The following is a 16,884-nucleotide window of genomic DNA, read 5'->3' as shown; positions in this document are numbered from 1 at the left end:
ATTTAGAACTACATTTTCTATTATGGCAGTGCTTTTAATAATTAGTGGTTGTGAAAGCAAGGGTTAGCGATTTGACCAAAGTGTTTCGTGCATTTTTTTGTCATGCACCATTTTGTGCTGCCAAATGACATTTTAAACTCTGTGGTTTGTTAAAAAGTCATTTACTATTAATCAAAGTAATCAGACTTCATTATGCTCCCATTACCCTAACTTACTAAATCTGCTCTGGTATATATATTTTTATATTATGTTATTTTAGTATTATTTCTATACTATTTTTTTTACTTTTTTTTTACAATTTTGTAAATATTTGGAATTTTCTTATATTTCCAGTTGATTTTTAATTTTAGTTTAGTAATTAGTTTTTTTTATGTAAATGTTATTTTTTTATATATTTATAAATAGTTTATTTATTTCAGTTTTAGTTTTAATAATTTTAGTATTTGAACCTAAAGTTATTTCCAAGTTAGGTGCCAGGGTAACATTTCAAATGTTTTGTTTAATTTTGTTTTATATATATTCCTATATTTATATTTAATTTTATGTAAGCTTTATTTCAATGAATACATATATTGAATACAGATTTTGTTTTAGGTTTTGGTTTAGATTTTAATATAATTAATGATAACATTGTATTTGTATTATTTTAGTATAATTTTTTTTTTTTTTTTTTTTTTAGATTAGTTTGAACCATAGCAATAACAGCAAGTCTAGTAATTTCTAAAATGTGACCCTGGACCAAAAAACAGTCTTAAATAACAAGGGTATATTTGTAGTATTAGCCAAAAATACATTGTATGGGTTAAAATGATTTTTCTTTTATGCAAAAAATCATTAGGATATTAAGTAAAGATCATGTTCCATTAAGATATTTAGTAAATTTCCAACCGTAAATATATCAAAACGTAATTTTTGAATAGTAATTTGCATTGCTAAGAACTTTATTTGGACAACTTTAAAGGCGAATTCCCAGTATTTTTGCACCCTTAGATTTTCAAATAGTTGTATCTCAGCCAAATATTGTCCAATCTTAACAAACCATACATCAATGGAAAGCTTATTTATTCATTCAGGTGCTTTCAGATGATGTAAAAATCTCAATTTTGGTCAAATTGACCCTTATGACTGGTTTTGTGGTCCATGGTCACAAATTACTTATAGTTTATTTGCCATAATATTTAAAACATTTTCCCTTGGAATTATTAAAATGAATAAGGTCATTGATTTAAATTGATGTCATGGCCCTACATTATTTTTATACTAACGTAAAAATTTACAAATGAATACTCCTGTGCAGGTAGCTCTTGTAGGAGATGAGCATTGTGGGATATTTCTTTTATTTCTGTACTTGTTCGACGCAATTGAATTACCATTAACCTTTATTTTCATCTGACAGAAGTATTTCCTTCCAGGAATATGTCAAGTAGCGATGTAGCAGAAAATCCCTGGAATTTTTTTGTTCATAGACGAAGCCTGATGAAGTGCACACTATTGCTGAAAGCTTTGTTGTCTTTGTCTGACTGTTCATTTTTCTGGTCTTCAGCATCATCTTCTTTCATCCTCCATCCACCCCCATCCTCTTCTGGCGTTCCTGGAAAGCCTCTTTCCTGCCGATGCCATCACTTATTCATCCAGCTTCACTCTGTTTTTTTTTCTTCATCAGGCACTCTAGTGCTGTGGCCATGTTTCCAGGATTGTATACTTGTCCAGTAGGCCTATCTGCATGATCATCTTCCCCTCAGGCCACAGCAACAGAGCTGACAAGCAGAGCCCTCCCCGATAGCACATGAGCTCATGATGTGAAACAGGGGCCTGTTAATACCTGAGCAACTCGCGTTTTCTAGGGATGGCTATTTTTACTGCACCTGAGAGAAAATCACCTCTCTAGCACCAATTTGAAATCATCAGTCTATAAACTCAATGAGCCAAGCTGTGAGGTTCCCATTTTAACACAATGATGGAAAATGTTTCCTTTTTTAGATATTTTGACATAATGCCTGATTGTTTGCCTGATGAAGGTTGCATGACTTACAGAAAAATAAAGACTTAAAAATAGGAATATATTTTGATTATGATTGAACTTGTCAGTTTGTCCTCCAATTTAATTATTTTTAATCCAGTTTCCTTTTTTAGTTGATATGTACACTGCCATCCAAAAGTTTGAGGTCAGTGAATTGTTTTGATATTTGTGAAAAAAGTCTTATGCTAACCAAGGCTGCATGTATTTGATAAAAAATAAAATATGATTACATTTTAAAATAGCTGTCTTAGGCCCTGATCACACCGAACGCGTCTTTTCGTTCTAAAAACTCGAGGTGCACAGCACTGCCTTTTTTTGGTGACTTTTAAAAAAAGAGCAGTGTGCTGCGGTTTTTTATGTTGCTAGGCAACGACCAAAACAGCTGTCCTGTCAGTCAAATCAAAGGATTATAACGCGAACGCTCTAAAATCTTTGGTTTTTGCTGTTAATTAAACTGTCATATTAGCAGAAACCCCCCAAAAAATACAGCTCCGGTTTACCCACGACAGACACCAAAAGTTTCTCCTCCATTTCTTTCAGTCTCCGGACTTTTTAAGCAATGGTAAACTTTCATCACCACAACAGAAGGCCCGCCTCTCCATTCATTCGATTGGACAATGGAAAAAACGCGAATGACGTCAGGCGTTTTTCCGCTCAGAGTTGCTTTTTTTTCAACTTCAGGCGCTCAGAGCGCTTCTGCAAAAACACGAGGTGCAGCAGGCGGCGAAAACGCGAGGCGCCCGGGGCGCATAAGCAGCGCGCAGAACTCTCACTGCCAACAGAAAACCATTCAAAAAAGGCGCCTCTCACTGCAAAAAAACGCGTTCGGTGTGATCGCAGCCTTATATTTGCATATATTTTAAAATGCAATTTATTCCTGTGATGCAAAGCCCACTGAAGAGCTTTGAAACACGCAGCGTTATTTTATGTGTTGACGTAATTTCAACTGAAACAGGAAGACAGTGCTGGACATATCAAGCAGCTCCACCCTCTTTTTTATATAACCAATAGTGTTTTGTTTATCACAGCTTGGGCCAGTGCCGTTAAGCTTGGTAAAGCCACATTTGACAGCGTATGACAGCCACAGTCTCATCCATACTGTTATAAAATATAGCTTTCTGTGTAGAATTCAATGAGTCTGATATGTTTTGTGGTTTGCACCGATTCACGCATATGATCCGCTCCGTGCTATCGTGCCTCTGGACCGAAGCAGACAGTGGCAGTTCGCATGTCACAGCACAAAATCAGACTTGCTGTCAGACTTTGCCCCACTGTCCAAATCGTTTAATATCCCCTATATTGTGGCATTCACCATACAGCAAATACTAATTCTATAAACAAGTGACCGATTTCAGCTGCAGCTTCAGCGCCTATTTATAGTGTAGGGGGCGGGACGTTCCGGATTCTAGAGAGCATTTGATTGGACTGAAAGTTTGATGAGAAGCTGAAGTGCAGGGTGATGTCATCAAAACTGTTAATCCATATTGGCGGAAGTGAGAGACTGTAAGTTTTGAATGCTTGTATCTTGTAAATGCGAATTTTGCCTTTGTTTTGGACCACAATAGCTAATAAATAACCTTAAGGCTAACATATTCATACTTTAATATTTTTGCGGAAACCTTGATGCATGTTTCGAAATGCTTTTCCTTTAATCAGTTTAAGTCATTCTTTGCTCAATAAATGTGCTAAGTAAACAAAATGAATAAAAATAAATCAAAATACTGACCTCAAACTTTTAAACAGTACTGTATGTACCTGTACACTTGAAATCCTTCTGGGCACAAATTGCACCATTTATCCTTCACAAATATACTTAAAAGCAGAGCTCACTGTTAGGGGGCTCTTTTACTCGCCCTTTTCATAGAATGTTTTTTATAGAATGCTTTTCTTGGAAACACATTTTAAGAAATCATAATTGCATTTAGTGTGCTGAAATGCACTTATATTATTAGGAACACTTCTAAATAAACAAAGAAATGAGCTAATATAATTGATGCCACTTGAGTCAAGTGCAGTGAAGTGTCAATTTCCTATATTACTGTATTTTATAGTTGATTTGTGAACAAAAACATTGATTTAACCCATCAAATAAGCACGAAAAAAATCGACCTTAATTTCAGGAGGACCCTAGCATGTGCGTTTCCTGTGAGGGTAGTCATAAAAAAGGTCGCTAGGCCAGATTTCCAAATAGCTTGTCTTTTGGCATTAAAATAGTACTGTCAGGATTTATTAAAGACGCCCAGTGAAGAGTTTGCACTGAAAAGGCGTGAACACAGATATTTTGAACACAGATATTCCTTTGACCTTATTGAATATGCATTTGTAGGAGTTTTCTTTTCAGACGTAAAATTTATCAGAGGAGAGTATTAAAATGAATCACGCATTGTTGCCTTTTTCCCTATTACACTTTAGAAATCATAAGAAATTATATATCAGTTGAAATATCTTAAATATCTTAAAGTATCAAAATTCATCCTTTGAAAGCTATTTTAAAATCAGACATTGCATTACCATGGAAAATGTACATCAAAATCATTTTACAAAATGTTTTCTTTCATAAATTATAAAAATTTGAGTTTGAATTCTTCATTTTTATGCCTCTGTTCAAAAATGGGAGTGACGGTTAAGAAGTTAAAGCAGGCGGTATTTTGAGCTGCTCTTTTATGAAATTGCGCTCTAACACTAATTTGCCCTGTTTAGTAAATCTGGCCCTTTGAGAGAAAATCAAATGTAGGTGTATTGTTGTTGTGTTTTGTTGTTGTTCTTGTTGTTGTTTTTAAAGACAGTGCTTTTTTAATTCCAACATTGTGATTTGTTGTAGCTTTTCTTATTAAATCTTTTAAAAAATAAATAAATAAATAAATAAATAAATAAACATGTTGCCACACCATAGACAGTTAAACGTTGATTATTGTTAGCTGAAATGGCTGTGTCACGTTTTCTGGGTCATGTCTGAGCAGCTTTATGGCTGTCCTGTATGGTCCAAGTGTGCTGTTTCATCTCAGCCCTGAACATTTGACTTAGGATGTGTACTTCTTTAGCCAACTGTCTGTAGCTCATTACCCAGAGCCTTAAAACACACTGTTTTATTTGTTAACCAAAGCAAGGCATTTAACCTGTGTTTCCTGTTTTCTGTTTCCCTTTCAGGATGCATCCATAGCACATCGCTTCCACTTGATGAGGGAAAAACACCCAGAGAAGTTTAACAGCAGGTAAGAAAACATGCATGTTTGTTAATAAGCATATGGAGAAAAGACAAATGGAAATTTGAAAAAAAAAATACATTATTTAATTAATGGGTCCCACTTTATATTAGTGGGCCTTAAAGGAGAGGTTCACCTCCAGAACAAAAAATTACAGATAATTTACTCAGCCCTTTGTCATCAAAGATGTTCATGTCTTTCATTTTTCAGTCGTAAAGAAATGATGTTTTTTGAGGAAAACATTTCAGGATTTCTCTCCATATAGTGGACTTCTATGGTGCCCATGAGTTTGAACTTCCAAAATGCAGTTTAAATTCAGCTTCAATGGGCTCTTAACTCCAGTCCTCGGGGCCCACTGCTCTGCACATTTTGTATGTTTCCCTCATTTAATGCACCTAATTCAGATCATCAGCCCGTTAGGAGAAAGATCCATGAACTGAACTGAGTGTGTCAGATTCAGAAACATACAAAATGTGCAGAGCCTTGAGGACTAGAGTTGAGAACCACTGCTCTAAATGATGCTAGCCAAGGGAGAAGGGTCTTATCTAGCGAAATGATCGGATATTTTCTAAAAAAAAAAAAAACAAAGTACAATTTATATACCTTTTAACCTCAAAAGCTCGTCTTGTCTAGCTCTGCGTGTACTCTTTGTATTCCAGTTCAGAACAGTTAGGGTAATGCAAATACTCCCATCTCATTTTCTCTATTAACTTCAAAATCATCCTACATCGCTGTTTTCCCTTTTTTTTTTTGTAAAGGGCATTTGACCTTCTTTGCACATTCACTTCGTAAACGCTGGGTTTGTACTTCTGCAGCGATGTAGGACAATTTTGAAGTTGGAGTAAAAAATTAGTTTTTAGACCTACCCTAACTGTATTGAACCGGAATACACAGAGTATATGTAGAGATAGACAAGATGAGCATTTAAGGTTAAAAAATATATAAATTGTCAATTTGTTTTAGAAAATAACTGGTAGTTTTACTAGATACAACCCTTCTGCTGGGATCCCTGGCTGGGATTGTTTAGAGCCCTTTGAAGCTGCATTTAAACTGCATTTTGGAAATTAAAATTCGCGGGCACCATTGAAATCCACTATATGGAGAGAAATCCTGAAATGTTTTCCTCAAAAAACGTAATTCTTTACGACTGAAGAAAGAAAGACATGAACATCTTGGATGACAAGGGGGTGAGTAAATTATCTGTAAATTCTTGTTCTGGAAGTAAACTTCTCCTTTAACTACTATGTACTTAGATTTAAATTAATCATTTGATACAATGCAGTTATTATGTACATACACATTTTTACATTGTACTTATATTTGGGAAAAGACTTTTGCTGCTATTGAGGTGGGATACGAGTAAGGTTAGGGACAGTTTTGGTGGTTTGATAATTACAGATTTGTAATTATCATACCACCAAAACTGTCCCTAACCTTACTCGTATCCCCTTTCCAATACAATATAAACACAATAAGTACATTGTAATTATTTTTTGATGTAAGTACATAGTACTTAAGGCCACTTAATATAAAGTGGGACCAAATCATGCAAATGAATGATGCAAATGAGAAATAAATGCAACTTCTGAGAAGGCACTAAGGGTGTACTCAGACTAGGCAGTTTGAACCGTGTGTGAGTGCTCCTAACCGTGCCCGGCGTGGCTCGTTTAGCCGTCCCTGGCCCGCTTGGAAGAGGTGGGCCAGAGCACGGTTCAGTTGGACTCGGGCACGGTTCGCATGCAGTGTGAGCGCTAACCGTGCTGGAGCACGGAACAGGACACGTGACGTCGCATTTTTGCGAGGTAATCAACGTTTTTATAGTCTGTAATCAAAGCTGCAAAGTCCTTGCTGCACTTCAGCTGGTACCTTGCAAATCTCCTCATACGAGCAGCACGATTGTGCGAAAATTTTCATGCCATAAAGGCGATAGACCTGTTTAACAATAGGCTGTGGACCACCGCTGAACAAACGACTCAAAATTACTATCCACAAAGTAAAAACAGCGATGGAATAAATTGCGTTCAGCGAGAGCGCCGCTCTTCCCGTTTATCCTGAAACCGTCACACCATAATGACGTAAGCGTGCTCCAGAGGGGGAGTGGGGAGGGGGGACAATCGTACTCGGGCCCGGTTCATGGCAACCGTGCCTAGTGTGAGTACACCCAAAAACCTTGGTTGTGTTTAAACCAGTTTTGGTAAGCGATAAGCTAAACTACATTGGTTTCTGCTGAGTCATTCCACTTGTCCTTGCACACACCGAAAACTCACTGAACCCAAATTTTGGTCTTTTCAAGTGAAGTTTTACTTAACTGCGTCAGAAGCAGCCACTCTTTTCGTATTTTAACATCTTTGACTTTGTAGGTCTAAACACACTGTTTACACTTGGCATGAATATACCCGCAAACCTTTTCTCTTTCAATTTGATGTCCGGAGATCAAAATCATTTAAAGTGGAAGTTTTATAATTTGACCTTCGAAAAGAGAGACCTTGATGAATCACCGCTCTGTGTTATTAGTCTCTTCAAACTGCCTGTGTCTGTGTCAGGTCTAGCACAAAGGCGAGTGGCTGACTGTTTCAATTTCTTTGCTAGCTGGAGTAGAGTCAGTTTGAATGGAGTTTCTTAATTAAATGTTATGCAACGCATCCCTGCTTCAGCGGTGGAAGGTAAAGCGGTCATGTATCCTTTGGAGAAGGCCATTTGGAGTGGTAAAGTAGAAATGATATAGTCTAATTTGGACCCACTACTATTATCTCCATGCAATTGGATCATTTGAAGTAAGAAGGAGAGAGAAATACTTCTATCAGAATGACGTTAGCGAGGCAATTCAGCATGAGAAAGCGTAGTAGTGAAATCATCATTGCTCAAAGATATTTGTAGTTTACAAAAAGCTTCCATCAGTCTTCCAGCAATAAAAGGGTAACTGCTAAAACTGACCCTAGAACAGCACTTTGGGTCGGCTCTAACAGCTCCATAAAGTATGATGTTTTATCTTAAGGAGCAGTCCCTCTGAGCCCCTGGTGCACTTTACAGTAGCCGTTCTCAGCTCCCTTTGATGTGGATCTCTTTCAAGTCCGCTGTACTGTTCTCTATTCTCTTGGTTGATGCCTCTATTGAGAAATGCTGTAAAAAGCCTGGGTAGCCCTTGGCTGCAAAGCGCTCTGAAAGAATAGGGCTTTTTGTTAAGCGTCATTGGTCCTGCTTGGTAAGACTCCAGGCAGTTTAGGTTGCCATTCATTCCGTGCCATTCAGCTCAATAAGGCAGCAGAAATATTGTGATTTAGTTATTGGTTGCATAATCTGATGCTGATTGGACAAAGTGTTAGATTTTATTTTAAATACAAATTATATTAAAATCTGTTATATTTTGTATAAGAAAATTGGTGGTAAGATTTGTAATGTTTTTTAAACATGATTTATTTGATCAAAAATCCTGAAAAAACAGTAATATTGTGAAATATTATTTCAATGTAAAATAACTGTTTTCTATGTGAATATATTTTAAAATATAATTTATTCCTGTAATGCAAAGCTGATTTTTTAACATCATTACTCCAGTTTTCAGTGTCACATGATCTTTCAGAAATCATTCTAATATGCTGATTTATTATCAATGTTGAAAACAGTTGTGCTGCTTATTATTTTGTGGGAAGCTGTGATGCTTTTTTTAGGATTCTTAAATAAATAAAAAGTTAAAAAGAACAGAATTTATTTAAAATAGAAATCTTTTGTAACAATATAAACTGCTATTTAAAAGTTTGTGGCCAGTAAATTTTTATTCTTTCTTTAAAAAAAAAAAAAAAAACTTTTTTTTTTTGCCAATGATGTGTTTAATTGATAAAAGGTAATAGCAAAGACTTTTGAATAAATTATGTTCTTTTTAACTTTTTTTCATCAAAAAATCCTGAAATAAAGAATCACAGGTTCCAAAATATATTAAGCAGCACAGCTGTTTCCAACATTGATAATAAAAGTAATAAATCTGCATATTAGAATGATTTCTGAAGGATTATGTGACACTAAAGACTGGAGTGATGACTGATGAAAATACAGCTTTGCATCACAGGAATAAATTATATTTTAAATATATATTAAAATAGAAAACTATTATTTACAACTATAATAATATGTCACAATATTACTGTTTTTTTTCAGTATTTTTTAATTTATTAAGTAAATTCAGCCTTAATGAGCTGAATTCTAACGCACGTTTTTTTATTGTTCTTATTTTTATATAATAATATTATTGGTGGGTGTATTATCTTAATTGTAATGTCTTCATTCAGCAAGGATACTTTAAATGAAATACACATACACAAATGTAAAGACATTTATAATATTTCAAAACATTCAGTTTCAAATAAATGCTGTTCTTTGGAACTTTTGATTAATGTAGAAATCTTTAAAAAATCAACAAAAATATTAAGCAGCACAATTTTTTAATGGATAAGCAGCAAATCAGCGTATTAGAGTGATTTTGTTGTATTTTTTTATTATTTGATACTGAAGACTGGAGTAATGGCTGCTGAAAATTCAGTTTTATCACAGGAATTAATCGCTTTTAAAACATTAAAATTTGTACATTTGTTATAATACTGTATTTTTTACACTGTACATATTACAATTTCATAAACAATAATCATACTGTTATTGTAAGTCCATATTAGATATTTCATTGTATTTTAATTTTTGTAATTTATTAGTTATCAGCCATAACATAAAAATATTAACATAAGTATCAGCCAGAACTTTAAAATTACTGCATCCCTGCTGTTTGTATCACACCACTTGTCTGCGATCACAGCTTTGCAGGCAAGCTTTCTGTCGATGCAAACAGTGAAGAGTCCCTGTGAACTAACTGTTGTATATTGCAGTTAGTATTATTATTAGCTCTTTAAATTCATTTTCCAGCGTCTTTTTGCTAGCACAATCTGTAAATCTGTTTCACAAGAAGTTTTTGACTGGTAGTGAGGTCATACTTAGGAAGCAACAGAGAATGTGTCCTGTATACAGAGCTCTGCTGTAAAACGCTGGATGCTGGGATTATATAAAGATGGATGACAGCCACCGTCACTCAGTTTTCCATATTAGAGTGAGAACCTGTCACGGCAGCACAGCTTTTTTAATGACTTTTAAAAATAAGTCCCTAATGACTCATACTCGATCTGAATTATGGAACCTGCCTGGCTGAATTAACTAAGTAATATTTTAGTCGTTCATAATTCATGTACCTACATTTCCACAGCATTGCAGTGCCATGCCAAACATCCTGTGGTTTCTCCACAATGCAAGGTTTGTAGACTCCTCTGCAAGGTATTGAGTCAAATGTGGCTTATCTTTAAATGTCTGATGGACAGAGAGTCCAAAATAAGAATAAACGGAATTATGTCCTCAGCCCATTTAAATCATTCAGTGTTTAATCCCAGAGTGAGTCACCCAGAAACACAATCTAAAACACTGCCAAATCAAATGCTTTATCTGCTTTGCTTTGTTCTGCAGATTTAGAATAGCCAGCCAGTGCATCTGCCAATCTATGGCTTTCTAATGAGGGTTGTGCTCAGTGTTTTTAGGATTTGAGAACGCACTCTCAGAGGCAGCGTGCCACCAGATGGTACATAAATGATGGTTGCCATGGAGTTGCACGATTTATCCTCATTGAACCTGTTTATGTGACATGTTTCAGTCCACCTGTTATACTTCACTCCGACGAAAACAGTGCTTTTAGTTTTAACCGGCACTCAGAACAGCATAATGATGCACTTTGTTAAAAATCCAGGTTTAAAAAAGAAATACAAATCCCATTCAGGTGTATTTATATGTGTGTGCATGTGTTAACATCCACACGCATTCCCACAGTGACGTGTGATAGGCAGGGGGAATACGTGTGACTTCTCTCGCCTCGGTGTTCAGTGATCTGCATCAGCAGTCGGTCCGCAGGGAAGCCGCAGCCCAGGTGCTAATGACCACGAATGCACAATGGAGCCGAGCCTCTGTGTCCGCTCCTCCCAACGGGGCAACCAGAGGAAGTTTTGGATTAAGAGGTGTCAAATTGCCCCATAGAAAAGAAAAAAGCCCTCTGAGATGCCTTTGTCTTTTCGATTAAAATAACAATGACGGCTCTGGACAGTCAGTTTCTCAAACAAACAATGGCAAGAAGATGAGAGGCAGGGCTGAACACAGAGTGGGGGCACATGGGGGGTCTTGTTTCTCCTAATATCATGGTGAATTACATTCCCACACTTTATTTCTTTGCTTTCGTAATGTTCTGTTGAAGAACAATTTCAAAGTGTTTTATTGGCTTAATTGTTTAAATGCAATATGGAAAAAGTTACAGTAAAAAGTAAGGTTCTGGTAATGGTAATAAATATGTAAATAAAATAAATATAAATAAATAAATATGAATGTTAAGAATTTGGTAATTTGGCATTAGCCACAACTGTCAGTAAAAAAAAAATACAGATAAAAACAAATTATCTGCAATCAATGGAAGCCTATTTCCGTCACTGAATTAAAAAATAAAAACAAAAGGTAAGTGCGACTTTTTATCTCACAATTCTGATAGAAACTTGCAATTCTGACTTTTTCTCAGAATTGAGATATAAAGTTGCAAGTCAGAACTGCAAGATAAAAACTCGTAATTCTAAGAAAAAAGACAAAATTGCTAGATATACACTTTTTATCTTGCAATTCTGACTTTATTTCTTACAACTGAAAGTTTATATCATGCAATTCTGAAAAAAATGTCAGAATTAGACTTCTTCCTCACAATTTAGATTTCTCACATTTTCTTGCCCATTCTCACTTTATTTCTCGCAATTGCCAGTTTATATCACAATTCTGAGAATAAAAGTCTAAATTGTGAGGAAAACTCAAAATTGCGCGATAAACTCACAGTTCTGACTTTTTCTCAGAATTGTGAGATATAAACTCATAATTCTGGGAAAAAAAATAAAGTCAGAATTGCTAGATAGAATTGCGAGAAAAGGTCAGAATTCTGAATTTTTCTCACAATTCAGACTTTTCTCAAAATTGTGATATAAACTCACAATTGTGAGAAATAAAGTCAGAATTGCTAGATAAAAATTCATAATTCTGAGAAATAAAGCCAGAATTGCTATGAACTCTGAATTGTGAGAAAAAGTAAAAATAGTTTTTTGCAATTGTGAGTTTATGTTTCATTTTCAGAATTGCATGATATAAACTTGCAATTGTAAGAAATAAAGTCAGAATTGCTAGATAGAAACTCGCAATTCCAACTTTTTCTCAGAATTGAGATATAAACTCATAATTCTGAAAAAAAAGTCAGTATTGCGAGTTTTTATCTTGCAATTCTGACTTTGTCGAAATTGCAAATTTATATCATGATATTCTGACTTCATTTCTCAGAATTGCGAGTTTATATCTCACAATTCAGAATTTTTCTCATAATTCAGACTTCTCAAAATTGTGTAATATAAACTCGCAGTTGCAAGAAATAAAGTTAGAATTGCTAGATAAAAACTCAATTCTGAGAAAGTCTGAATTATGAGATATAAACTCTGAATTGTGAGAAAAAGTCAGAATTGTGAGTTTATATCTTGCAATCTTTTTTCTCAGAACTGAAATATAAACTTGCAATTGTGAGAAATAAAGTCAGAATTGCTATATTAAAAAAATCATAATTCTGAGAAATAAATCCAGAATTGCTAGATATAAACTCTGAATTGCGAGAAAAAAAGTCAGAATTGTTGCAAGTATATATCATGCAATTCTGACTTCACTTCTCAGAATTGCAAGTTTTATATCTCACAATTCTGAATTTTTCTCACAATTCAGACTTTTTTCCTCAGAATTATGAGATATAAACTCTGAATTGTAAGAAAAAAGTCAGAATTGTGTTTTTATCTTGCAATTCTGACTTTATTTTCGCAGTTGCAAGTTTATATCATGCAGTTCTGAAATAAAGTCAGAATTGCTAGATAAAAATTCATAATTCTGAGAATAATTGTGAGTTTTTATGGTGCAAAAGTTTATGTTTCATAATTCTGACTTTTTCTCAGATGTTTTTTCTCCGAATTGTGTGATATAAACTCGCAGTTGCGAGAAATAAGGTCAGAATTGTGAGGTATAAACTCTGTATTGTAAGAAAAGTTTTGTGATTTTGCAGTTGCACCAAAAAAAACAGAATTGTGAGATATAAACTCACAATTACGAGAAATAAAGTCAGAATTGCTACATACAAACTTGCAATTTTGAGAACGTCAGTATTTTTCCCCCCTCAGAACTGGACTTTTACAACTGTACACTTTAATGTATAATGTAACCAAATGTAATGTTACCTGTTTTAATGTAATGTTTTTTTATGTAACAAGCTTCCATAGTAATCTTTTTTAAGGTGAACTCATATAAATTTATTATGTGCTAGGTAGTACCAATAACTGTTGTTACATTTTTCTCCACATTTAATATCTCTAAATAATATTATTATGTATCCCAAACCCTTGTCATCTCTTTATTTAGCATTGGCACCCACCATTAAATCTCTGTGGTAGTTATCACAGTAAAATTTGTGAAAGAGCTCAGCTGAATTATTCATCACGATGAAGATTTGAGCTTGACTGAATGAATGCTTCACAATTACAGTATGATAAGGTTTTGTATGCACCAGTCAGTGAGGGGTGGGGGTGCATTAAAATGCACTTATTTCTGCCTCAAAGAGCCATTGATTGATCATCAGCGTGTAACACCACATGCAAGTGGCCGACAGGCAAGTCAGACTACTGCATTTTCACATTGATCTGTGAAAAGCGTTGGTCTTTTCACTCAGGGCTATTTGAGGTCCCTTTTTACTCTGCAGCATGTCATTTGTACCATAAAAATCAAATATGGCATTAAACATGCCATTATCGGCTGCACTCTGAAAGACATTTGCCAGCTATGGCTGTTCATTTGTCTTGCGGTAAAACGTTTTTATCTTTTATCTCTTATCTTTTTTTTACTTTTACAGTTATGTTCTTTGCAGACACTTTACATGTTCATATGGCATAGTAAATCTGTTGTGGGTGATTTTGCTAATGCTGGGGACACACTACACGACTAGCAGAAGCATTCTAAGACTGACCTGAACACACTTAACGATTGTTTCCACCGACTGGAACCGATTTTAGTCTTTGACAATCGGAAAGGAGCACAAACCTAATGACTGAGTCACTCCACGCCACAACACACTTAACGATTGGTGAGTCACGACTGGACAAATTCTGCCAAACCCCAAAAAATTAAATAAAAAATACAGTGTAGGCTACTCCAACCGCAGCATCTACCCGCGCTCCCTCAGCCGCACCAAAATACAACACCGCGGTACTTTATTTGACACCCGTTTTACCTATTGAAATGTTGTAACGCATTTTTATTATAATATGTCTTTTCAAATGCCTAGGTCTGTTTAATTTCCTTAATTATAACATTTCTAGCACTACTTTTAAAAGGTTTATTCAAGCAATAATATATAAATGATATCATGCATGCTTGTCTAAAATCAGGGATTAGAAACGAATTGGTTCCAGGTAAAATGGTATTTTTTTCTTTACATTTACAGAGAATGAAACGAACGAAATTAAACATTAGCCTACTTAATAAATTCAAGGCACTATAATTTTCTTATCCATTTGATACAACTGTAACAGCTATACAATTAATTTATATAGAATAATTGTACTTCGTCATATTCGTGATTTATGAAATTATATATAAAAACTTCGTTTTGAAGTGTAAGCTATTCGTCTTGTTTGTATATTTATTATGAAGAAAATTCATTAACCTAGCCTTTAAAGTTGATTTAATATTGTTTTAGAAGAAGTTAAAAGTTAAGAAAAAAATAGGATTAAGTCTGTAGTTTATATATATGTAGGGCAATAGGCTAATCTTTTTTCTTGACTTTTCTTACACTGCAGATCGAAATAAAATCATTCTTGATCATCTTTAAAATAGGAGAATCACTGAGAATCAGAGCGCGGGGCACAAACGAACGCGGGGTTAGTTGTAACGCGTGGTTTAAATATTTCCACACATGCAAGCATAACCAAATTTTCAGTATTTACTAGTTGGCGTAGCAACACTATGCAGAGAAAAAAAGTGCGCCAAAATGCAAAAGCCTTTTGAAGATATCGCAGAATATTTTGTTTACCATAGTAAAAGTACATTTCTGGCTGAAATAATTTTTTCATTTCAGCTTTTGGTATTCATTTAAAATGAGACAAATATAGGCTATTATATTTTATTCTCCAATATGTTGTTTATCAGTTTAGAAAGTTTATTAATGGTTCTCAAACCAGCAAGACAGTAACCTGTATTATATCCCAGTGGCGCAGAGAACGTTGTAACACTGTGTTATTAAACTATGATATTCGATGCAATTTACACTATTGACTTTCATGGATTTTATTGAGAAATGTAAAGCATTTTGGCTCGTTTATGTGTGTTGTTTATGTGTGTCGTGTTCTTTGCGAGCTGTGTGTGGACAATGTGTGTCCACATTGTTTTGAACTACTGTACAGCTGTGTGTTGCGATCAGGGCCGTTCTAACCATGTGGCAATGTGTTAAACGTCATTACTTTATTTGAAAAAGTGAATGCATGCATTTTATTGACAAAATATTTTAGTTTGTTGTGTAAATGTTTTTCATTCGATCAGATAGGATTTTAAGCTGTCATATGGTCGTGTTATAATGTACCCCACCTACGGGGCATGTTGTCACATTTCACTACCTTTCTTTTGAGGTAAATAACGAAAAACGTATACACTGTAAATATGAAATAAAGCCACATATTTGTACTAGACAAGTGTGAAAACAATGTGGACAAAAATTGTACTCCGAACCCCTCGCAGACTAGGCTATACAAACCATGAAATTCAAAAAGTGTTATGCGCTCCCCTTTTGAAAACGAAACTATTTAAATCTGTGTAGCCTTAAATTATGAATTAAAAGAAAGGCGAAATAAATCACATCAAGACAAATCTGTATTTTTCTTGTAATCAAGAACATTTTTTTGGACAAAATTACCTAATTAATGCAGAATTATGTTTGACAGTGAACGCATCTCCACCGCATAGCTGCTTAAAATCGCTGGTGTCAGTCGCAAATATTAAACATGTTTAAAAAAATCTTAGTGAAAACGACTGGCTCTTGAATTCTAAGATTATTATCTTTAGACACCACACACTATGCGATTTTTTGTGACAACTATAAACAGCGACTGAGCCCAACTGGAACAGACTATGCCCGACTAGGCACGATCTGTGATCAAGACCAAATTCCATTCATAATCGGCATGAAAATCGTGTAGTGTGTTCTCGGCATAAAATGGTCACACTCTGTTATTTTTCAAATATATCATGTCTTGATTACAAAGATTCTGATCATTTAATGTCATTGGTTTTAAGTTAGACATAAATCCTGCATTATGTTATACTGTAGACAGAAATGAAGTTAAAATGAAATAGAAATTAAGATACAAAATGAACAGAAGACTTTTTTATCCCCACCAGCCTCCAATCAACTTTTCTTCACGGTTAAGTTAGTTGATTAATGTAATAAATGTCATGAGATGAAACCGTACTGTTACGACACCTCCTCCGATCACGTGACCGACAGAGGAAAAGGCCAAATATGGTCCTGACCCAAGC

The 16,884-nt window shown here is 34.7% G+C and overlaps 1 protein-coding gene across 1 annotated transcript in view; it reads left to right on the top strand.

The window, feature by feature from the left end:
- The window catches only part of LOC141340123 (nebulin-like), a 126,529-nt gene that overhangs the window by 71,503 nt on the left and 38,142 nt on the right, over window positions 1–16,884 (top strand). The window contains exons 136-137 of the mRNA XM_073845053.1: window positions 3,049–3,092; window positions 5,168–5,232. Coding sequence (XP_073701154.1) covers window positions 3,049–3,092; window positions 5,168–5,232 — 109 coding nt within the window. The remainder of the gene's footprint in view (window positions 1–3,048; window positions 3,093–5,167; window positions 5,233–16,884) is intronic.

Source organism: Garra rufa, chromosome 8 (assembly GCF_049309525.1).
Source record: "Garra rufa chromosome 8, GarRuf1.0, whole genome shotgun sequence".
NCBI lineage: Eukaryota > Metazoa > Chordata > Actinopteri > Cypriniformes > Cyprinidae > Garra > Garra rufa.
Note: the sequence above shows the minus strand (reverse complement) of the source record. Positions and strands in the feature narration are given on the sequence as shown.